The following is a 24,293-nucleotide window of genomic DNA, read 5'->3' as shown; positions in this document are numbered from 1 at the left end:
CAGTTTCAAAGAATACAGGTGCTTACCAAAGCTGTTTCTTATTAAGCCACTGCTTTGACAACAGATGAAAATGTAAAATAGTCATGAAATACAATCTGAAAAATTTATTTACAATAAAAAGCAGTTGATGATTTATATTATTTCAGTAAAAAAAAGGCTGAAGTTCTGAAAAACAATGCAATCTCATTACCACTTTTACAGGAAATCTGAAGCACTTAGCACCTATATTTTTTTTAGCAAGATATTACCACTTCTTTAGAGCCAGAAATACTGTATTTTATTTTGTCGATCCTATTGGTGGTGGTTTTTTGTGTTTTTTCTTTAGTGCTTTTTTTTTTAAAATGATTATGCTTATTGAACCTCTGAGATGAAAGCTTTAATTGTACATTCTTAAAATGTGATATCTACTTTCAAGAAGAATTATATGCAGGATTCTTTTTTAGCTTTTCTGAAGCTTTATCGTTCCTGTGGGGGTGTCACAACGCAGCTAAGCGATAAAAATGTCATTTCTAGCAGCATTTCTACCAAGAGGAAATTAAAAATACTTCAAAATTTCTCTAATTTTTATGAATGCAAAATACAGCATACAGGAGCCAAAGCTCACTTTCTGTGGAAGTTTTGGTTTTACTGTTTGGACTAGCATTATTTGTCTTGTCCATACTAGCAAGCATTTGCTGAACATGTTTTAAATTATTTGTCCTGAATTGAGTCTCCTCATCATCTGGCTTCTGACAAAGCCTTCAAGTAAGATCTCTTGTTTTCACTGATCTTAAATGTACACTGGACTTATAATTTTTGAACATAGTAATATTTCAGCCATAAAGAATCTTGCCACAAAAAGCCATAACAGACTGATATTAGTACAGTTACATCTGTGAGTGGTGACACTGTAGGCAAAGGCTTTGTCTAAACAATATCATACTGAGGTTCTTTATAGCTCCAGAATAAAGCAATACCTGCATCATTTCAGCCTGGTTCTGGAACATACTATGGAAGCCTTCACTGTGCAGACGCTACAACCTCTTTAGCATGGTGATACTATTTTGACCATCCAAAGTAGTAAAGTGCAATTGTACCAGCTAGACTGGCACTGGGTCCTGATTTCTGATTCACTGCATAACATTGACAATGAAAATGATGTTCACCAGTGTCAGCAAGCAGATTCTGTGCTGTCTGCAATCACTAAGCACATCCCATGTGCTTTCGTCATCTTGCAACACAGCTTGGGAGTTAGCAAATCTCATTCTTGGACAAAGACCAACAGTGATACCATTCAGATTTCTTCACGTATCGGTAGACGAACACTGGGAAGGTATGATCTAGCTTAGAGAGAACTTAGAAAGTGGTAAAAAATGGTGACATTCTGGCTTGACACAGAATCATATAACAAAAATGTTCAGAATAAGACTTTCCAGGCTGTTTTTAACACCAAAGACTTGATTAGAGAAGAAGGCCTTGTTCCAAAGGAAAGTTCTGTTATCTGAACAGTGGAAGTGGAAGCAGCTGTTGCTCCACAGGAATAAAGAAGAAGGTAGGTAAACCTACTTCCTCTCCTCTTATTAAAACTAGACTGAAAGGATTCCTGCTAAAGGAGGAAGAAGACCTCTCGTTACACTTTGAGAAGGTAGAAGTTCTAGGAAAAGACAGGTTGTTGTAAGTGGACCCTTTGTATTTTCACAACCCATGAATTTTCACAGATCACAGACTAGTGATGTCAAAATCTGTGCTCTGCACTTCAAAGATTTGACTAAACAAGGTCCAGTTGCATGGACTCAGACATTTTCAAGCCCTTCCTTAAAACACCACCATCAGGAGGAACCTTCACAACAATGGTATGTACTGCTGTACTGCTTCTCAAAAACTGTGGGACTTAATCTTAGAGCCTGCAAAGAGGCAGATAAAAACAGTGATTCAAAAGGAAGGCTGCCAGAGATACTTAGGTCTAGTGTTTTTGTGTGGCTGAATAATGACTAAACATATTAAACTTGCATTTCATCTTCTTTTAGAATCCAAATCTGCAACAGACCTAAGCAGCTCTGGGTAGTAGGAGGAAAGTAAATCTTACTACCAATGCTATTCTTTTGAGATTTCAGTGTTTAAACTGAAATGTCAAACGTGAATTCAGATCACTGAGATTTTTTGATAAATTATTAAGGACTATATGACTATACCAGCATTTGTATTCAGTTATGAGATTAGCTCATCTTTGACAAGGTGAGTCTGGTTTGCTAATGTGCCTCTCCCTAAGTGAAAATCAGTGCCCACCTGCATCTACACAAAATATAGGGAAGATCTGTATTTCATTAAAAAAAAAAAAAGCAGCAAAACGTTTTCCTTCTGGGCCATGTGGTACCTAGTATTTCTCCTGATTGAAATCCATGGCAAACCTTCCAACCTTCCATTACATTTAATTCTACTGGGCATTGTTTCTGTCTGTAGGAGTTCAGACTATCTATGTCATTGAAGGCTGTAACCACACTAAGCTGTACTTTTCTAGGTAAACAAAGAGCAAAGAAATCAAATAAAAACAAAGTAAGCAGCATAAAGCCACCCACCTAAGAGGTCCACATTTCCAGCAGCAGCCCAATTCATTAAACAGGCGTGGAGACTTAGTCATTCTTTGCCTGATTAAGCGCATTTGGTTTTATTGGTTTTTCTTTTCTGAGGACAACTTTGGAGGTTTTGTTTTTCACAGCTGCACTTCCATGTTCTTACTGTTCAGCAACTGCCATCTCTTTTACCCCTTTTTTGAATAGCTCACCTAGGGGGAACAGGTTTTCTTTTACATTTTTCCTCAGGTCAAATTGAAAGTAAGGGCATTATGAATTTGTGTCATTTGGCACCTACAATAGCAAGTAATAATTCTTGGAATTATCTCTGAAATAGCAATGTGTACTCACTTGGAACCTGGAAATGAAAACATCCCAGTTGATTGCTTCCATGTTGGATGGAATCAGCCTTGCCGGATAGAGACTACTTGTTCCCACCAGCTGACAATGAAATGAGTACTCTGCAGGAGCAGAGATGACAGATACATTATACTTAGCAAGCTTTTCTTCATCTTGTACAATCTCAACTGAATCCAAAGTGAACCAATTTCTAGCTGAGCCTCCATAGAACATATTGGTCATTAAAAACCTAGAAAGACAACAGAATAAACAGTAAGTCCAAATGCCAGAAGGAAAAAATTAACATTCATTTGATAAAGCACTGGTGGCAAATAATAAAGGTACATCACAGCTGGCGTCTCACATCATCAGGACTGTTCATAAGTGAATAGCCTTTGTGAACATTTCTACTGCTTCTTGGGGTTTCATCTCACATCTCATCTTTGGCAGGCAAGGAGCAAGAAAATGTGATTTCATTCTTCAAAGGCCTATACCAATGCAGTATCTCATCACTTACCAGCACTTTATCATGAGTGGACCAGAACTTAAAGACACTGTCAATAGGCCTGTAGTGGCTCTCAATAAACAATTTATAGGATTTTTTGAAAAAAATTGCTTTTATGATAGGTACAGCCCTGATAACCATTTTGATTTGTTGTAATTCTTCCTTGATTCAGATGCTTAACTTGCAATCTATCTTTGCAAATGTCTGAATTTACAGTAAAAGACAGTTTTCTCTCACTAGAGGGGAGGAAGGGTTGTCAGCCACACTTTCCTATGTGTAGCTGTTTAGCCACAAATGAATATTTTCTCATTTTGCAAAAAGTGGTTTCCAGTAGTTTACAACTGTGGCATTTAAATAAGTGTTACTACCACTGCAGTATGAACAAATGTTCTGAAAGAAAAATAACTGAGAATATACAGAAGTAAATTCTTATCTATAGATACCAGGACCAAATCTTTACCATTTTTACCCAGTAGCTTTTAGGTAATCAAATTATTTCTTCAGGAAATGATAAACTTTTCTCCTTATTATTTTTTGCTTCTTACTTAGTCCCCACTTGTTTTGCATATTGATATCTCTCCTGGATATGTGGAGTCATATAACCACAAGGAGTTTATAAGAGTAATCTGTTTATCAATAAGTCAGACTTGATTCAAAATGAAATATTCTAATGTTTATCCACACCACTACGGGCACCACTATGTGTGGATTTTAAAATCTAGGGTAATAATTAGATGCAATTATGACAGGTTTGAAAAATACGCAGTCACCTATAAATGAGGCACAATACAGAGTAATAGAGTTCTCCATTGATTGTTTAAATCAGTTGCTTTCAGTAGCATATCATCCATTCAATTGAAAGTCTACACTCAATACTATCAATGTTCCTTAGGGGTAAAATAAAAAATTACTACATTGAGCTATTTTCTTGGTTGTTGGTTTTTTTTTGTTTGTTTTTTGTTTTTTTTTAATGATCAGTGGGTTTTGATTCATATAATTTCATAAAATCATAGAACTCAAAGCATCATTCAGGTGAACAAAGGATGTTCTGTCTTTTGTCATTCCTGTCTTGAACTTAAACCGCTCCTTCCACACTATATCAGCCATAAACATCAGTGAAAAAAGAACACACCCTTTGAACTGCATCTAGTATACAAGCATGTATGGAAAATTACCCCATTGTTATAATGAAAACAACTTATAAATGTATTAGCAGAGATACTAGTTGTGAGAATCTTTCCTGATATATAGCACAATTTGAACTGAATTTTCATCTGCAGGCACTAAAAGAACTTCTTCAACTTAAAGACATGGCCTTTTATAAATATACATAAATATACAATATATACATAAACATACTTAAATCTTGTGCCAGCCACAAATGATGAGTGTGCTCTGTGCTTTTGCTTAGAAGGCAAGGAAGTGAAAATAAGGAAGTTCTTTGGAAACACACTCCATGAACAAACAAGTTTTAGAAGGCTATGCATCTTGCCCTTTACAGGAAATGCTGTGCTCACATTGAACATTACAGCCAATGCAGGAAGCAAACTTTCACAAAGCCATTATACTCTTTAAGTATTGTGGCACAAACAGTTCTTGGCTGCATGCTAGACTTCCTTTGTGGCAGATAACCCTGTGAACTCTAACTGTCACTACTTGTTACTGATCACCATCTCACATGGCTATTCATTGCAAGGAGAAATGTTTCTGAAAAGGAAGTTATATGGAATTACTGTTGTTCCAAAGATTGCAACAGAAGCACAATTGACATGTACCAGACTTTACACCACAGTTTCTGAAGCAATTCTATTTAATACATGCTGTACAACAACAGTCACATTCTTAGAAATTTAAGTAGAGAAAAGAGAAACGAAGCTCTATCCAGCCAGACAGAGCATTAGCACTTCTGTCCAATTTGGTACCTTTCTCCAGAGAAGCAGCACAGCCAGAAAACAGTTCATCCTTCTACGGCAAATGCAGGAGGCTGACCACTGCTCTTGCTAGAGGGAAGAGCGAGGCATGTTTCCATAAGAAGAGACAGCTATTGGTGGGATATGCCTAGCTGCTCAGCATAACGTGGTAGGCTTGGGGTGGTAAGGACATGCTTGGATTGAGTTTACACTGCTGAGGTTAGAGTTTATTGAGCTTAAAGAGAAACAAATTGAGCTATTTAACCATGATCCTGTCTGGTATCATTTTATTTTATTAAATGACCTTTATAGAGAAAAAATAATGCAGTTATGGCTTTGTCTTCTGTTCCTTCTCACCTCTTTGCCCTGCTCATGTCCTGTCTACTGAGGCAGAATGTAATCTTCCCAAGAAGTCATCTTCAACAGCAAATGTAATTGAAATGAACCAGAAGGGGAGAACAGAAGTTATAATGTATCTCTGTGGGCTTTAGTTCTTGAGAACAGACATGCTGGGATGAGCAAAGTAAATAAAGTCTTCCCGAATCATGAAAAGATCAATGGACTGTTCTGGTTCTGTTAAGTACATATTATATACCATGCAATACTGTATTACAGGAGCTAGTAGAGGCCTAAAATGACATGACTGTCTCTTTAAGCAGGAGATAAAGTGAAATGAAAAGAGCAGGCCACATTGCCTCTGACAGAAAACATTTAACTGCTGTTCCTGCTGCTGAGGAAAGAACTGAGGTTAGTGGACCAGTAGCTGTATGGCAATTCTCACAGCAGTACAGATGCTATCCTGGAGTCCCCTAGCAAAAGTAAAAGCAGCATGTTTTCTCTTTGAGTTTTCATCCCAAGTCTTCCTGTTTCTTCATTTTCTCTTCCCTATTATATATTCTCTTCCCTTCTTACAGTGGAAGAAGCTTCCTCTTGCCATCATCCACAGAGCAGAAAAATTATCAGTTTTTGCAGCCCTCATTAGCCACAGGCTAACTCTGAAAGAGCACACTGGTAATCCATATCAGGTTGAAACACAAGCCTGGCAAGGGAAGCAGACTTCAGCTCCTAGAACTATTTCTAAATTAAAGTTTGATTTCCCTAAGAAGGGAAATCCTGTTCTGACCCTACCATCAAAATATGATGTTTCGTGTGCCACTGTCTTACAGAATGATTGATTGTTTACACTATTTTTCAGAACTTTACCTGAGCATGCTTAGATACTCCTTAGTATATGATAACTCCTCAGCAATAAAAAACAAAACCGTGATTTTAATAGCCTTTTCACCACTTTTTTTCTTTGTCTTAACTTACAAATGGGCTTCGTTCATCACAAAGATTTATTTAAGAATAAATCATAAGTTACCTTATCTCTAGGCTGTTGATTCCATTCACTGGCTTTGTGTATTTTAATGACAGTCTAAGAGTAAGAAAAAGATTTTTAATGTTAGAGTAGTCAGCCTTAATTAAATCCCTGTGACATTTCAATCAGAAGGAATATTCTAAATCAATAGGCAATTACAGAAGTCATGTAGAAAAGGTTCACAGTACAGAAAGCACACAGAAAAATATGACAAAATATTTCTATAGCCGTTTTTCTTTTTTTTTAACCAAGAGCAGGTGCTTCAAAACAAATGAAAGCAGAGATCATGTTTCATTAATGTATTTCCAACTGAAGTACCACCTACCAAATGGCAATACTGCACTTCAAGGGAATTTTACAATGAAACAATAATCTTGTTAATGCTAGTGGAGATCTCTGTGATGGCAAGATTGGGCACAGAGAAACCCATTTGGACCAAACAGAAACAAGCAAGCAACTAAATAATGCAGAAGGAAAAAAGAGCAAATGTAGAGGAGGCATCTGAAAAATTGTTGTGGTCTTGACTCAATCTTCTTTGTACAAGAATATTAAATTTAATATTTTTTTATTTTGTATGCTTTAGTAGAAGAAAATTAAGTTTTTATTCTTTCCATTGCTCTATTAACTTCCAGAACAATATGTATATGAAATCTGAAATTTCTTGTTCTACTCACGTTGTGTTGGCGTCTGAGCACGTAGAGGAAGAAATATCCACACTCCGGGTAACAAACGTCGCTTTTGTCAATTCTATTAAAACTGAACCATTGACAACAAGGCTAAAATTACTAGCATAGAAAAGGATGCACGTATTATTTCCAGTGGTCACATTCAGAGGTGGATATGAGGAATCGTCGTCTTCTTCAGTAGCCATTAACTGTCGTCTTAATTTCCACATCACATCAGGTTTTCTAGAAATCTGGAATAACAGCACATTAACACTTCATAACCTTTGAGAGAGAACTCACAGAATCACACAGAATCACAGAATGGCCAGGGCTGGAAGGGACCTCAAGGATCATGAATCTCCAACCCCCCTGCCACACGCAGGGCCACCAACCTCCCCATTTAATGCTAGACCAGGCTGTCCAGGGCCCCATACAATCTGAACTGAACACAGTGAACCTCTATCCTTCTTAAATCTGCATTTAAACTATTTTAATATTTGCAATTGTCTGCCTTTTTAATGGGCAGCATGGTGGCTAACTGGGTGGTATTGACTTTGGTTCCCATGTCAGGTGAGTAAAATGAGTACCCCTTATATGAGACAAATGAATATAAAACTACACTAGTGCTGCCTTAAGACGGTAGCATCCATTTCTGTTAACATATAAATAATTAGATTACAAACAATATAGCGAAATAATTTCAACTCTTCTGTGATCACAAGAAAATTTTAACTTAACAGTTCAGTGACCATGCTCCTTGATAACAGGAACAGTTTTTACACTCTTCATTCTAATAAGCAAGCCAGTAAACCTCTGCAGTTCTGTATTTAGACTCTTCTCATGGCTTCTGGAAGAAAATGTATACTCAGTTGGATGAGAAGGTGAACTTTTATAAGAGACTTCACTACAGATACATTTGCTTTAAGGAAGCTTCAAGGAATTCCTTTAATTGGTGCCTTCCTGCAAATGTGCCTAGGGCATCTTCGCTAAAAAGAGCCCCTCTGATACCAACAGTAAAAGCTATCTGGTCGTACTGGATAAAAACTCTATCTTTTTGTTCATGTCTTCACTTTTTACTCATACCTGTACTATGCCATTTATTTTTAACACGTGCATCAGCTTTACAACTTGACATCCTACTAGTGGCCTTTGCCCCTGGATAACTTTAGAATATAAGAAATGAGAAGTGTCACAGGAGTTACCAGAAGTGTAAGTGTGTTGATCTACTGTCTCAAACCATATCTAACAAGTTCAAAGATAGGTAAGGACTTTTTTTCCAGTTTGAAAGAGAAGCTATCATATGACTTTATAATCCGACTGTAGAGAAGCCCCCCCAAAAATTTGTTACATTAACCCTCTAAACTGCCCTCTAAACACTGTGGGACATCTGTTATTTACAATGTGTCTTTGCAGATAGCCATCTCATTCTAGGAACAAAGCAGAATGGGTTGAGTAGAAATCCTTTAACTAAACACTCAATGAAGATTGCAATCTTCCTCTCCCATACATGCATACTTTATGAATTTCTTTTTAATGCAGAGCAGTGCCTTTTCAAATACATCAGAACATGCATTATTTTAAATGAATACCATTTCCTTTAAAAGAAGAGTGCACAACAAAAGAAAATATTCAACTTTTGATATAAAACTTTTAATCTTCCCTTAGGCTCTCCTGAAATGTAATCATTTTATTTCAAACTGAGAGGAAGAGCTGAAGTCTAAATTATATCCTGTCTAACAATTGACTTCACTATGTGGGCCCCGCATATCATCTAAGGAGGGCTTTAAAAACCACCTGGTAATAGCTGAAAACAATGCTGCATTGGAGACTGTGATTGGGCTGAGTTTGGGGATTAGTCTAAAGTATCTTAAAATAAAAAGAAAGCCATTAGGATATCATCAGGAGACTGCAGCTTTATTTCTATTGCTCTGCTGCCAGTACCTCTGACATGAAGCTTTCACATGAAGATTCCCTTTGGTCTCAGAAAAAGCATACAAACCAGAAGAGCATTTACCTGTAAAGTAGGGGTGTCAGGGACAAAGAAATCCATTCGTTTTCCCAGACTACACCTGTTTTAACCAATTTGATCATGCTGAAGAAGGGAGGCAACACAGCTTGCCAGGCACATTTCTAAAAGTGGGCTTTGTGTCAGTCATATTTGTGACTGAAAACAGAGAAAGTTTCAGACGAACAGCAGTCCTTATGTGCACTGCTATTGGTAGGAAGCACAACACCACCAAACGGGAGCCTGAAAGTGTCCCCTCTCTGGAGGAACGTCCCCCAAGTGTATTCATCCTGTCAGCCTGCAGGTGTACGAGGTACCCATGGCTGAGGCAATTTAGCATGTTCACAATCAGAAAGTAGCAATTCAAGAAAAGCTCAGTCCTGAGGCTGGAAGGAAAGGGTCTGAGATAGATACACAGCCTAGGAGCTGCTGGAAGGCTGAGGACAGCAATGGCTCCTTGCAGCATCCTGCAGCTTGGGGCGGGCAGCTCTCCCCAAACATCCCCATCTCTCTGTTTAAGTTTCCTTTTGTGGCTGCACAAGCATGAGTTTACTGAATTAAAACTGCTCTCCCCATAACGTATATTCCATGCTGAGCTGTAAATGAACAGATACTTCCTTGAGACATTGATTATATTTACACTAAATTTTTGTAAATCAATCAGATTTTTTAGAAACAATTCATAGTAACAGTGCTCTCAACCATTACACTGTATTTTGTTTGGTGCCCCCTTCAGCTTTACCTAATCTGAACTGTACGTACTGCGAGTCACTGTCGTTTGCCTGGATTTATCAATGGCATTTCTGACTTCAGATTTACAATGAACAATCACAAGACAAGATCAAACAAGATATGGGGGAAAGAAAGGGTGCAACTGACACTGTCTTAGATCTCAATTGAACACTATGGCTCCTAACTGAACCTACAGTAGAAGCTTGGACAAGATTTTTCCCTTTGATCTAGTTTGTAATCATTTCTCTTGGAAAGGAGAAAGCTAGCCGAACTGGCTACATTTTGATGCACAGACATGCTGATTTTTTTTCAAAGCAAACAGATCCAAAATTATTCATTTGTTTTGTTGGCTGGCTTACTGTTGGCTGTTCTGAAACAGAATGGCTAGGGACAAGAAAAAAGATTTGGGGCCATTTTATGTATCTGAAAATACAAACATATAGAAATTGAATGCTTGCAAATACACGTAAAAAAAAAAACCAAACATAAAATACTGGGAAATAAAATTTAATTGGCTGAAATTATGAATGGTAATGAACTGCAGAACACAGGCTACATTTTGCATTAGTTCAGAAGCAAGATTTTTGGATAACAGTTCAACAGATGGTTATGCTTTTTTTCAGTCTTGCACTTCTTGACTTGTACATGGCTATATTTAAGTGTGAACTTAACTATCACTTAACTGTGTAACTATCAGTAAGAATACAAAGTGTCCTGACGGTGTCCATTGCTCCTTTTCATCTCTAACATCAGGGTTCTGTAACCACAGCTCTGTGGAGTTGTTGCTCTTATTGGAATAGCAACAGGAAACAAAAAGGTCATTCTGTACTTTGAGAGAAGGGGGGAATGAGGAAGAAGGTTATACTTCCTTCCACTTTTTGGGTTGTATCCCAGTCCTTGACTCCATACTGGTACTATGATCTGTGATGTTGGTATCACAAAACTACATAGAATCTCAGCTTCCATTAAAAGCAAAACAAAATAAAATACAGAATATACAGTATAAGGACCAGATAATAACTTATTATTAGCTTATTCTGATACACAAAGAAAAGAGCCCTAAAATATTTAGGGGCTGTATTTCAAAGACAAAACTCAAAGTGAGAGGGGATATAAAAAATACTTCTGGGTCACTTACAAATTTAAGCCTGAATCATGAGCCCAGTGTAACATCAGAGGAGGGGAAGGCACTGTAGCCATGTGATCAGAGCACTCCAAAGACAAATACTTGGGATCTGGAATAGAATTTGCCTCAACAGCTTGAACTGCATCTACATTTAATGTACCATCAGCAGAGCTCTTGAAGGACCCCAAGCTGAATGCACAATTGCAATTTTTTAATATGAGAGACCATTACAATGTTTATCACAAGGCATCTTTCTAAAAATGATGCTAGAAAGCTGCTGTATGCTGAGTGCTGTGGTGCTGGTCCCAGGACAACAGCAGATAATGCTGCTTGCTGGGGTTCTGTTGTAGCATATCAGAGATCACTCAGTATTCATGTCTCAGCCAAGAATAAGCACATTTCCATACCTTTTACGGAAATTTCCATTTTCCTTTTGTTCCTGTGAAAAAGGTCAGTTTCTTATGTTTTTTTAAATTCATATAACATCACAGCTTCAACACAGACAGCAACATCACCACTAGTCCAGCCCCAGCCCTGCCAGTACATCAGTTCAGCTAAAAAATACTGCATCAAAAATCTGAGCTGCAGGCTCATGGTAATGATAAGTATCAGAATTCAAGATCGGTGAACAAATATGTTATTTCCAGAATCAGGCTTAGAAAAATCATGAACAAGCAGAAGGAATGTCTTTGCTCAAACTTATTTTGAGCAAACCTATAAACCATTGGCACAAATCTATAGCCTATCAATATTTTGGCCTCTAAAAAAGTAGAATGTCAAGCAGTTACCAGTTATCTCTGGTTCTGAGTTTGAACTTTTCAAGGTTTTTATTATTTCCATTTTGTTATTGTCTTTGTTGCTTTTTTTGCCCCTCTCTGTACTATTTTAAAATATCATCTCGCTTTTGGTGTTGCATTTGGCTAACTCTGTGTTCCATTTAAATCTCAAGCTATCTCTCCTTTTTTTGCTGAGCAGACTGGATGTACCTTGGATTAATTCTCTGGTACACCAATGGATTGTGCTGCCCTCCAGAGGAAATTTGACAGGCTGGAGAAATAGTCTGACTAAAACCTCAGCAAGTTCATCACAGTGAAGTACAAATTCTGCACCAGACAAAGAACAGCCCCAGATACCAGGGCACACTGAGAGTTGCCCAGCTGGAAGGCAAAAAAGAAGCTGAGAGTCAAGGTGGACACCAAGCTGAACACTGACAGCAATGGACCCTTGCCACAAAGAAGGCCAATCCTGGGCTGCATTACGCAAAGTCCCCAGAAGGTCAAGAGAGGGGATCTTTCCCTTCTTCTCAGCACTACTAAGGCCATGCCTGGAGTGCTACATCCAGTTCTGCCCCCTCCCTAGTAGATGTAAGACATGGAGTTACTGGAAAGAGATGCTGAAGGGTCTGGAACTCCTGTAAAGAAAGACTGAGAGCACTGGGCCTGTCCATAAAAATCTTGTGGTGATCTCATCAATGTGTATACATACCTGAAGGGGGCACGCAAAGAGGACATTCTCTTTTCTGTGGTGTGCAGTGCCAGGACAAGAGGCAATGGGCACAAAGACTGGAGGTTCTAACTGCATTTCTGTACCATGTGGGTGATGGAGCACTGGCGCAGGCTGCCCAAAGGCTGTGCAGTCTCCCCATTGGAGATCTTCAAAAGCCACCTGGGCAATCTGCTCTGTGTGTCCCTGATGGAGCAGCGGTTGGTGCAGATGGACCCAGACATCCCTACCAGCCACAACCATTCTGTGCTTCTGTATGATTCTGTCCTAAGTCATCTAAAGATGTAGACATCATAAACACTAGACCAGGAGGCATGATGTGAAAGGCTTCCTCCAAAATTTCAAAGGCTGGGTTCCTGTACTTCAAAAGATAGAGGCCCCACATTGTTAGGACATAATTTCCTACCTACTAAACAAACTGCACATTTTTTTTTACTGCTTTTTGTTATTCCTACTGTTTGAATTGGCCAAGAAGGCCAATGGCATCCTGGTGTGCATTAAAAAGGAGTGCGGCTAGCAGGAAGTGATCCTCCCCCTATACTCTGTCCTGGTGAGGCATCCAGAGTACTGCATCCAGTTCTGGGCTCCTAGGTTCAAGAAAGACAGGGAAATGCTAACAAGAGCCCAGCAGAGGGCAACAAAGATGACAAAACGATTTGAAGCATCTCCGGTATGAGAAGAGGTTGAGAGACCTGGGGCTGTTCAGCCTGGAGAACAGAATACCAAGAGTGGATCTGATAAATGTTTATAAATATCTAAAGTGCAAGAGGCAATTGGATGATGCAAGAACAAGGAGCAATGGCCAAAAACTGCAACACAGAAAGTTCCAACAAATATACGCAAGAACTTCTTTACAATGACAGTGACAGAGCACTGTAACAGGCTACCCAGAGAAGTTGTGGAGTCTCCTTTTATGGAGATATTTTGGACACTTTCCTGTGTAATCCACTGCAGGGAACCTGCTTTAGCAGAGCAGAGAGGTAGGACTCAATCATCTCTAGACATCCCTTCCAATCCCTGAAATTCTGTGACTCAGTATGAATTAACCTACCAATACAATGCGTGAACTCTCAGATCCATGTCTGTCCATCACCTATACAGACATTAAATCAGAAATAGTACTAAACAAAAAAAGAACTTGGTTCAAAGTAGCAAAAGATTTTGAGTAAGTTCAAATTCAAATGCGAACTTTGATGGAGTAACTACCGTCTTTCATACTCAGTCGCAAATTATCTCACCTACCTGCAACTAATTTTGACATTCATTCCTTATTACTAAAAGTGACAGAGATAACATTTCTGTGCTGCTGCAGCTGAACTGATGTCTAAACTGCATTTTCACCAGGAATGTTTGTTGGGTGACATGTCTGTTTTCAGAATCTTCTGAACATTTCCAGTAGAGATGTCTAGCTTATCAGGAATTACCAGAAGCTCATTTGAATGAACCTTTCTTGCTCCTTTAACTATCTCTTTTGAAGGCAGCAGGGTATCACAACTTCAAGGTGGTTTTTCAAATTTGAAGTTTCTATCCATACTTAGATCACCTGATATTTTACAACTTGCATATTAATTCAGTAAAGCTTACATATCTTAAAACTGCAGAAATCCCAAGTAATTGCACGTGCTGGTGTTATCAGAAACAAAACTATATTTTCAAATTGTTCTTTCCTTCCACATTACATCTTTTCAGTGCCAACAGCATGAAGTAAAGACAAAATAGTTACCAACAGAACAAAACAGGTAAAAATGTGCACTGTGTAGATTTGGAAATATTTAGAAACTTGGTATAGAAAAATCCATTTCCATCCATCCATATATAAACTAGAGTAAGCACTTTGGATTGAGAGATCCAAGTCCTTACATTTTTTACTCAGGCACACTTCCTGTCAACAATTTTTTTCCTAAATAAAAGCTTCAAACTGACCAGAATCACCAAAGCACACAGAACAAGCTAGCAGGCTGGTAACATGCTTCTTTTCAGGGAAACACTATACAGAAAAGTTGTTCTAAGTAACAAGTAACAGGAGAAACAAACTTTAAAAGAAATATCATCTAATTCAAAATCTAAGCATATTATTCTTTTACAATCAGTGTCTCAAAGCTTGCTGGGGACACAGATGAACAAGTCCTGGGCAAGGGTTGAGAAATCCTTTGTCTGGAGAACACTGATGGACAAGTCCTGGGCAATGGCTGCAAGATCCTTTGTCTGAGGGACACAGATGGACAAGGCCAGGGGCAATGAAAGAGAGATGAGCTGCAGCTTAATGGCCGTGAAGCGGTCTTTTGTGTGGACTTATCTCAAGGATCGTGGCCATCTCAGCTCATCCCTGCTCAAGCACCCAGGGATGTAACGTAGGCAGAAAAATGGATAAAATGGATAAAATGGGGACCTACAATCACGAGGTTTAGATTTTCTGGCAATAGATTTCTCATGAAGAAGAGGTTTCTGCCATGAGAAGCCTCACGACCTGCCTCTCTCCCTCCTGGACTTGCTCTGCGCTCTACCACGATGCTGAAGAACAAAAGTGTCTGCCATCAGATTCCTCACTACAAAATTCCTGCATGCTGATGGACTCTCCTGGGCCTGCTATCGGAGTGCTGCTGCTTCCTCCAGGATTGGCTCTGCAACTTCTTCTTGCTATTTGCTTGCTGCCCAAGGCCAGCCACACTGCTGCTCTCCCCCCCTGCTGCTTTTGCCTCAGACCTTCAAACGCCGTGCAACAGAACGCTGCTGGATCCTGGTGCTGACTATCCCACTTTACACGATTCTTGCTTCTTTCCTACCTTTTCTATCGCCCTCCTTCCCTTCCCCATCTCCCTGATTAGGATTTAAAATAAACTGGTTGGACCAACATTCGAACCGTTGTTTCTTAATCTCATGCTGGGTATACAGATACTAAAAGAACCTCATCTCCCTCCTTTAAATTGGAGCGAGACAGTGAACTATAACAATACGTGGGGTAAGTATGGACTTGGTTGCCTGTAGTGTTCACATATGTATGTATGCAGAAAGAATTACACAAAGTATGAAGATCCAAGTGCACTGTGTAGAAGGCTGGCTCATGGAAGAACGGGATTCAGCAGATCAAAAATATACTTTGAAGCAGACAACTCCTTACTCAGAAATCTCATTCTTATCCCAGCTGGCTGCAAGGATCTTCAGTTGTATCTAGATGTAGAACACAAAGCTAGTGTAGAACACAGATCTAGTGGTGTTTGCAGAAGGACCAAAAGGAGCTTTAAGTGGTCATACTTAACAATGCACAGCAGGAATCCTGTTTCCAAAGCAAGTTTAATTAGCAGTGCTGAAAATGGAATGGGCTCCTCACCAAAAAAGAGAGAAGTGAAAATTCTAAGATATAATCCTACTTTCTCCTTTTCCTTTCCAGTTCAGCAGTTGGTAGGAATTCATTACACCACTGAAGCTAGCACTCTGAAGTGAACTGCATGCCATTTCACACCTTTGTAAAGCAGCTGTAAGCCTAATCAAGACATCTGAATAAAACTGAGTAGCATGTCCTTTTGCTCAGTGGAGTTCTTAGCTTCTTTTTCACATTTTTATTAATATTCTCACAGAGCAGGGGAAAAAAAAGAATGCACAGAAATGAGGTTATTATATCAATGGCAATCATTTATTAACAATGATTACTAACACTTTAGTGCCTTGCGGGATATATGACCAAGCTTACTGGTTCACATTATCACCTGATGCCTCCTTCACCAACCATGAATGCTTCTATTAGCAACCCAAACAGCTCAGGGACTATGATCTGCTATTCTGCATCTCATCTCCCAGAATTCTTCACAAAAGTGAGGCTGGGACATAGGAAAAGTGAAAGTATAAACCTGACTCTAAGAGATAAGGCTCTATAATTGATAGCATTGTTGTGACGTTTTGATATCTCTGGTTAGAAGGGACAACAGAACTGCAATATAACTGCTCAGCTCAGTGGCCTGTACAAACATAATCTGCAGTGTTATTCCGTATGTTTATGGCTAGATGTGTTTCTTCATGGGTCTGTCCTTTTGCAGCACTGGGCTGTACAAGATTTCTTACTTATGTTTACCAAGTGCATGGCCAGCCTGTGCAGTTTAATATGGTGCAGAGGTGAATGAGCTAGTCCACCAGAACCATAGTTAGCCATGGTTCTGGCCAGCCATGCACTTACCAGAACCCAGAGCAGGGAAATGCGCTGAGATGCAGCACTTGAGATGATCATTCCATTTAAAAGTCCTTAAAATGAGGCATGGAACGTTTTGTGTACATAGGCTAACAAGCATATCCACAAACACCATCCATAGTAGTCTCAATTTTTCTGAAGGAAACTGCAGTATTTCCTGTTTATTGCTCCAACTTTCAAATGATCTTTATACTACACTTTTTCAGCTAACTTCTGGAAGAACAGGAACTGGTCCATAAAAAAACTCTTGATTTTAGAAAGTAAAACACAGCATGTATGAAACAGTACAACGAAATATGTGTAAAACAGAGTATGTAGCACTGGAAAGAACAGCGACACTTAAATTCACCACTTATATTTCACTTATGACAACCACCCCAAATGCAATTATTCCAATGAAAACAATGTCCTGGTCATCTATCAAATTGTTAAAACTCACTTGAATCATTTTAGCTAACCAAATTTTTTAAACTTGAATACAAAATAGGGGGGGAAAGTACAGAGAATTTCTATATAACCTAGATTTAATCCTGCAAAGAATCTACCAGATTTATTGTTCAAGCAATATGCTGATGCCAATATCTCCAGCCTGATCTCAGGCAATTCTGCTGTATAGATAAAAGAAGCTGCAAATTTTACATTAGTCTTAGACTGCTACGGGGAATACCCACTCCATCTGTTTTCCCCACTTTCTTATATCTGTATATAGAATCCAAGTTGCCATGGGAGATGTGAAAAAGGATGAAGAGTCTCTGCTGCAGGAAGAAGAAAGAGATATGTAATGAAGGTTGGACTGAGATTAGACAGGGGTCTGGTGGGCTACATCACTGAAATACGCAGACAGGGTAAAATGCATCACTACCAGGGCTGGAAGAGTTGCCAACACTGTTTTTTTCTCCAGTGTAAAGTAATCACAGGAGAATTAGAAACATGAACATCCATAAGTGCCTCTTTTCCTCCACTTAAAATTTTGAGCCCATAGCTCTTTGGATGACTAATCTGCAAAACAGGAAAGCCTATCTCCTGACTGAAGAAAGAGATGTGGACAGTATGATGGTATTATATGCAACACTTACATTTTTACTTACACTTCAATGAAATTATTGTTTTGCTTTAAAATTTACATATTATTCTTACTACTCCTTGGGTTTGTCTGTAATGAATGAAAGTCCAAATACTGGTATGTTTTTCAGATGGTCCCTATAAAAATACTGTGTTCCATGTGACAATGACATTCTTTGCTTCCAGCATCTCCATCTGCTTGTCACAACTCTTTCGGAGAAACTCAGAACCTGCAGTGAAGGAACTTGTGAGGGGAATCTGGCACTGTCTGTCTAGTTTTGATGAATCACAAGGCAAAGGCCAATAATTCAAGCAAACTGCATATTTTTTTGAACATGGAAGCTGAAACAAGCATTTTTTTTTACAGAAAATCAATTAAGAAGTGTTTACTTTCTACTCTGTTTTCTTTTACTCAGTGATCCACTTAATTTTTTCTGACAGTTGCGTGTAGCTGGAAGGCATATATATAAATGCAATCCACATCAGAAAGTCTAGAAAAAGTCTTAGTTCTAAGATAAGAACTAAGAGCCACGCATGTTAGAAGATTAGCACACTTCTTTTTTTTTCTTGATAAACTTAAATGAAACATTACAGGTTTGCCTCAAAAAGCTGTATTTCCATCAAAACTTAGTTAATTCACCCAGTTAACACAACTAAGCCTGCATTATCAATCTCACCTTCATAGTTTCCTTCATCTCCTGCCACTCTCCAGCCCATACAAGCACTGCCAGCAGTTGGTTGTAACTGCCCCCTTTGGGGCTGTTAGTTACTGACCTTCAACACATCTTGATAAACTTTGAAAAACCGAACTTTGTACAGTGAGGTGTATCAGAAAACAAAAGACCAATGCCCTTCCAGCACTACAGAGAGGTTGCTTTAGTAACCCCACGCCTAGCACTGTTCTTACCCCCTACCCAGACAATTCCAAGCCTGTCTGGGGATTTGGTCCAATCACCAATTGCTCCTGATGGCAGTTCACACCCTGAGAAGAACTGTGGAGCAGTCAAAAGGAAGATAATTAGGTTCATAAAGAACGCATATACTGAGAAGAAGGTAAGAGTTTGCAACAGTGAAGAGGCAAAGTAGGATATAATATTCATAGAATCATAGAATCACCAAGGTTGGAAAAGACCTTCAAGATCATCCAGTCCAACCGTTCACCTATTCCCAGTAGCTCCCACTAAACCATGTCCCTCAACACAACATCCAGCCTTTTCATATCCTACTTTGCCTCTTCACTGTTGCAGACTCAGGATTTGCAATAGTCCTGCTCAACGTAAGGCAAGAAATTCTCCTTATTCTGTTCCAGGATTTTGTCAGTGTTTCATCTGAAAGCCCCAGAGGCAGAGCTATCTTGCTGTTAGAATACCAGGGGTTTAACTTACATGCTGTACCACACTAAAACAGAGGATGCTGCTGCTTATGAATCATTAAATATCTATCTGCGAAATGACTCAATCATTTGAGTTAAAACAGAAATCCCATCAAAGAAGAACAGCTGCAAAGTGGCTAAAATTGTAAACATTGAGGTGTTAGAAAAATGACAAGGACAGAACAAAACATGCCATGTAATATTAAATCTGATGTCAGGTACCACTTTACAATAATGCCTCCATTAACAAATTAAACAAGATGCCTATGGCATTCTGGCAGGAAAAGTATGGGTTCCTTGTCTTTTTTTTGTTTGTTTTCCAAGTTTGACAACTTTCTAAGCCAAAATGGTAGCAAGAAAGATACCATTTATTATCTGACTGAAATTCTACTGAATCCAATGCTGTCAGCTACAAGGCACAAGTAAGCATGGTCCTCGGAAAGGAAAAACTTCCACTACACAAGCCTTTCTGTAACAGGCAGTATTTTATTACTGACCTGATCTAATTTGTAGCTTTGTCTGCTAACGCTCTAATGTACAATCTTTGTGAATAAAGGTTTGCATGCAGTTCCAGGTGAATAGATTTTTATGGAAAAGCCTGTAGTATTTAATAAAACTAACTTCTAGAGAGAGCATTTCAGTAGAGCTATCCATCAGAAGCAAGGACATACTTCTCTGCTAAAGTCATAAAAATGCTTCATTATTAATTAATCTCATCATCATCTCCTCTACTTTTAGAGGTGTGCATGCTGAACTTAAGAAGTAATAGCTGTGTATGTACAATGGCTATGCTTGAGTAATGATGGCCTATCCTTCTGCCTGCTTCTAAGGGCAGAAGGGCATTAGGTGATGGCTTTGGATCAAATCTAATACTTCAGTGGATCTCAGACAGGGTAAGAGAGAAAACACAACTAGTACATGCACAAATATCTAGAACTGCTCCACAAAATGTCTCCCTACCAAAAAACACTGCATTTTTAAAATTGTAACATTCTGTTGCACTATATAAAGTGAATAAATTAACTTCTAAAATGAAGGGAAAGATGAAATACAATATGCCAGAAGAAATGAAAATGAAACAATTCAAATTTCTTCTAATTAGTTGTAACTGTGTTACAGATTGGATGCACTAAGATTTGGGGGTTTGTTAAACTGCCTCTAACCATTAGATCACAAAAACTTCCAGGGATATCAGGGTTATATGCATCTTACTGACTGCTGGCAAATTTTTCTCACGTGCTGGTGAAGGGTGTCGTTGTCTTTCTAATAGCTCTCTTTAGCACAGACAACACTAGAAATCAAATGATGCAGGATACAAAAGCTTTTGCTTTAACTTCCTACAGAGGAAAGGAACATGGGAAGTGCTGGTTGGTGCTTCAACCACAGGCATGAGCATTCTTGTCCTACAGCACAGAACTCCTTGCTCTTCAGACACAGGAATATACTGTGAGGAGACACCAACACTGTGATTCTCATGGTGGATGGGATTGGTTTCCCACTTCTAATCTCTCACTTCTTCAAAATAGGAATGCATGTTTACCTCTGAAGATTGTGCATGTGAACCTCAATGTCCACAGGCAAGCATGAGAAGGAAAGTCCGTAAACTTCCTTTTGCAGAGCTTTTTTTAGTCTGTTGGCTGCCTCTTCTTTCTAGTTAAATATGTTACATATTACCTTTTACATCCTTGTTACAGAGAAATGCTATGTGAATATTCCAACCTGCCATCACCAGGTAATGACACAAAACCAGCCACAGTCTGTGTGATCAAAGGTCCATCAACCTCCCTTCCAGTGCTACTGATCATAATTGGACAATGAAGAATAAGAAAAAATTACATAAAAACAATTATCCCAGTATACCCTCCTTGATTCCTGACATCTTGCAATAGAGACTTTCAGAGTTGAAGGCTACATTTCAAATGAACATGGGCTCTTCCTTCCATCCTTCCTTCCTTCCTGACTTTCTTCTGTTAGTTTACCAAATCACAGACAGCAATGTTCAAGTGCAGCTTTGAAAGCAATGCCTCATCTTTTATTACGTTGGTCAACAAAGTCAGAGGTGGATGTTGGTGGTACGGTAGTAGAGGCTGAACCTTTCTGCCAGTACTCCATTACATGTTGTTGCTGGGTGACAGATGGCAGCAGAGGGGCAGTCTGACAAAATGGTGTCTGACATGGAAGCGCCAATGGAGCAGAGTTGTCATTGCATTCCTTCATGCCATTAACTGACGCTTGCTGAATTTTTTTTGAGACCATACAGTGGATGTGAGCACAGTGAGGCAGTGGATGATGCATTTCAGCAGCAGTGACAGTGGGTCACCTCCACTGGTGCAGATTTTTACGAGTGCAGAATGCAGGCTCTTGTTCATTGCTGGCAAAAAAAATAGTGTTTTGTAGCTGAGAATTTGCTTGATCAAATTCTGTTACTGGGTTACTGTGCTCTTCTTATCTGTTGTAATTTCCACGGAAATAAATAGGAGGCATTACTTTCAGAGCAACCTACATACTCTTGTCATCCAAAGATAAGTAATGTGAAAATCAGTTTATTTTGTTTGTTTTAAGGAACTTGATGCTCCTGAATTCCTGATTGCAGTCTGTAAGTTCTGATCATCATCAACAGTAGACAGAGAGAATTAACAATTACTTCCTGTTTAACTTCTCCATGTTACTGGTGTTTTTATTTATTATTTCTCCTTGAAAAGTTGCTTTTTCTAGATGAAATATTTATGTCTGGTACAGACTTCTAATGCATCCCTTTGGAGATGGGGTGGCCAGAATTTCATGTGCTATGTCACTCACAGACTTGCACTCACCAAGGACTTACACAGTAAAATAAATGACGCTTACTGCTTTACTCTCTTCCTTTCCAAACAATTCCTAACTTTCTGCTTGCTATTCTTCTCAGTGTTGAGCACTGTGATGCTCCAAGAGGTGCGCCCACAGTCACACCATAATCTCTCTTCTGAGAAATAGCAGCCTCTCACCACAGTGAAATGTGCATATTTAAGGCTTTCCTCGTGTGTCACTTTCCAGTACACTGCATTTCATCTCTCATTTTATCACACAGTAACACAATGCTGCGAGTTGTTTCTCTAACTCATCAGTACATCGACAAACTGCAGTGCCTTTAGATTTTGGCCCCCTTCCATACTGATAGTGTCTCTGAGGAACAGCACATCTCTATGTAATTCTACTGATAATTACTCCCCATTATAAACACCGATCCTTTATTTTTATCCATGATTCCTACCTTCAATTATTTTCTTTTTATTTCTGCTCTCAAGTAACCCCATTTTTACTGCAGCAACAGGATCACTCCTCCTGTGTATATTATGCATCTCAAAGAATGTTGAATCCACTCTATATTGTCCTCTTGTAGCCACATAATTACTACTATATTTTAGCCAGCTTGACCATTACAGGAGAGAGGCTTCCTGGTTGCATTCTCCAGAAATATGGAACCTCTTTTAAAAAAACATGTAATACCAGGCAGCTCCTGTAGCATGTAAGTACATATATGTGTTATATAAATTATAATGAATAATTTAGTCATTAGAAATCATAGTTCGGCAGTCCCTTATTTTATTTTTCTTAGAACCCAGGTCAAAATTACCTTACTTTTCTGACACGAAACTATTTTATTGATTTATTCTGAAATCTATTCTACCAGCTCAGTAACTACAGAAGAGACTGGATGATTATTGAAAAAGTCTTTGAAGTGAGAACCTCTCTGTGTTCCATCACCAAGATTATCAACACAGAGATTCACTTGGCTTTGTACTGTCACTTACTTTTCAGATTTCCTCATTCTGATTAGAACCAATACTCTCTGAAAGCATTCCTGCCTACAGTACTTCCATATTTTGTATATCTTTTGTACATTATTTCTAAGAACATCTGCCTTATAACTTCACACTTATCATGCAAGAATTTACATTCCTTCCCATTTTCTGTACGCATACAAGATGTTCACTTTTTGAAGAACAGTTTTATTACTTTCAACAGTCTTCCACTCTATGGTTAATCATGACGAAATTTGGGACAGTTTTATTTGAGGAGAAGTGCAAGGGGAAAGAGGTGATCTTTCAAAACCAATTTTATACATTTAGTTTGAACTTTTAATATATTATGTTAGAACAGTTTGCATTCTAACTAAGAATCAGTCAACATAATTAGAGGATAACTGGGCAACTGACTGCATCACAGATACATGAACTGTTTCAGTTTTAGGATTAAAAAACTTTACATTCAAATCACATCAGCTGGATGCTATGTACAACCTGTCTTCTAAAACACTACAGGAAATCCTAGAATACTTACCTTTCTCTCTAGATTTCAAACTTTAAAAAGCTGTCCTTTGCCAATCTGTCATTCCAAAAACATCTCTATCTTGATATTTTCCTTCTACAAAGTTTTTAACATGTTGCCAAAATGCTATATCAGTATGCTTGCTTGTTATTATGTATTCCATTTATCCTATTTTATTTTAGTATTAGACTTATTTTTTATTTGATTATCATTTTGATGACCTCTAACTGTAGATTAATGTATTTTTACTAGTTTTCTTGGCAGTTCTTCAATCTACATTTTACAGATTTCTGGCTTTTTCTTTTCAGACATCCCAGTTTTCTTGGTCCTTAATTTCAGATGCCCTGAAGATTTCTAATATTGTTTCCATGGAATCCGCCTGTATCTTAAAAGTTAGAAACTGAAAAGATAAAAGACTATAATCGTCAGATAAGAGTAATAGTTTAGTTCTGTGCTGCCTTTCATTTCTCAGTGAAGTCAATGTACTTATATATATAAACATAAAAATGGAAGCAAAGCTTGCAAAATATGTTTGAATTAATTTATTCTTAACGCTGATGTCTACACAACAGTAGAAGAGTCTAGTGTTAAAGGTAAAACACTACCTTGCAGTTCCCCACTAACAAATGGAACAAATTATACAGAATTTCTGGCTAGAATTTTTCATATCCCTAGCA

At 38.4% G+C, this 24,293-nt stretch overlaps 1 protein-coding gene across 1 annotated transcript in view; it reads right to left on the bottom strand.

Annotated features, from left to right (window-relative positions):
- Nucleotides 1-24,293, bottom strand: part of LOC125690948 (V-type proton ATPase subunit S1-like) — a 53,004-nt gene that overhangs the window by 3,135 nt on the left and 25,576 nt on the right. Inside the window, exons 7-9 of the mRNA XM_048939799.1 lie at nucleotides 7,338-7,579; nucleotides 6,667-6,720; nucleotides 2,901-3,138 (exon numbers count right to left, since the gene is read on the bottom strand). Coding sequence (XP_048795756.1) covers nucleotides 2,901-3,138; nucleotides 6,667-6,720; nucleotides 7,338-7,579 — 534 coding nt within the window. The remainder of the gene's footprint in view (nucleotides 1-2,900; nucleotides 3,139-6,666; nucleotides 6,721-7,337; nucleotides 7,580-24,293) is intronic.

This window comes from Lagopus muta, chromosome 1 (assembly GCF_023343835.1).
Source record: "Lagopus muta isolate bLagMut1 chromosome 1, bLagMut1 primary, whole genome shotgun sequence".
Taxonomy (NCBI): domain Eukaryota; kingdom Metazoa; phylum Chordata; class Aves; order Galliformes; family Phasianidae; genus Lagopus; species Lagopus muta.
This window is presented reverse-complemented; position numbering and strand designations above follow the sequence as displayed.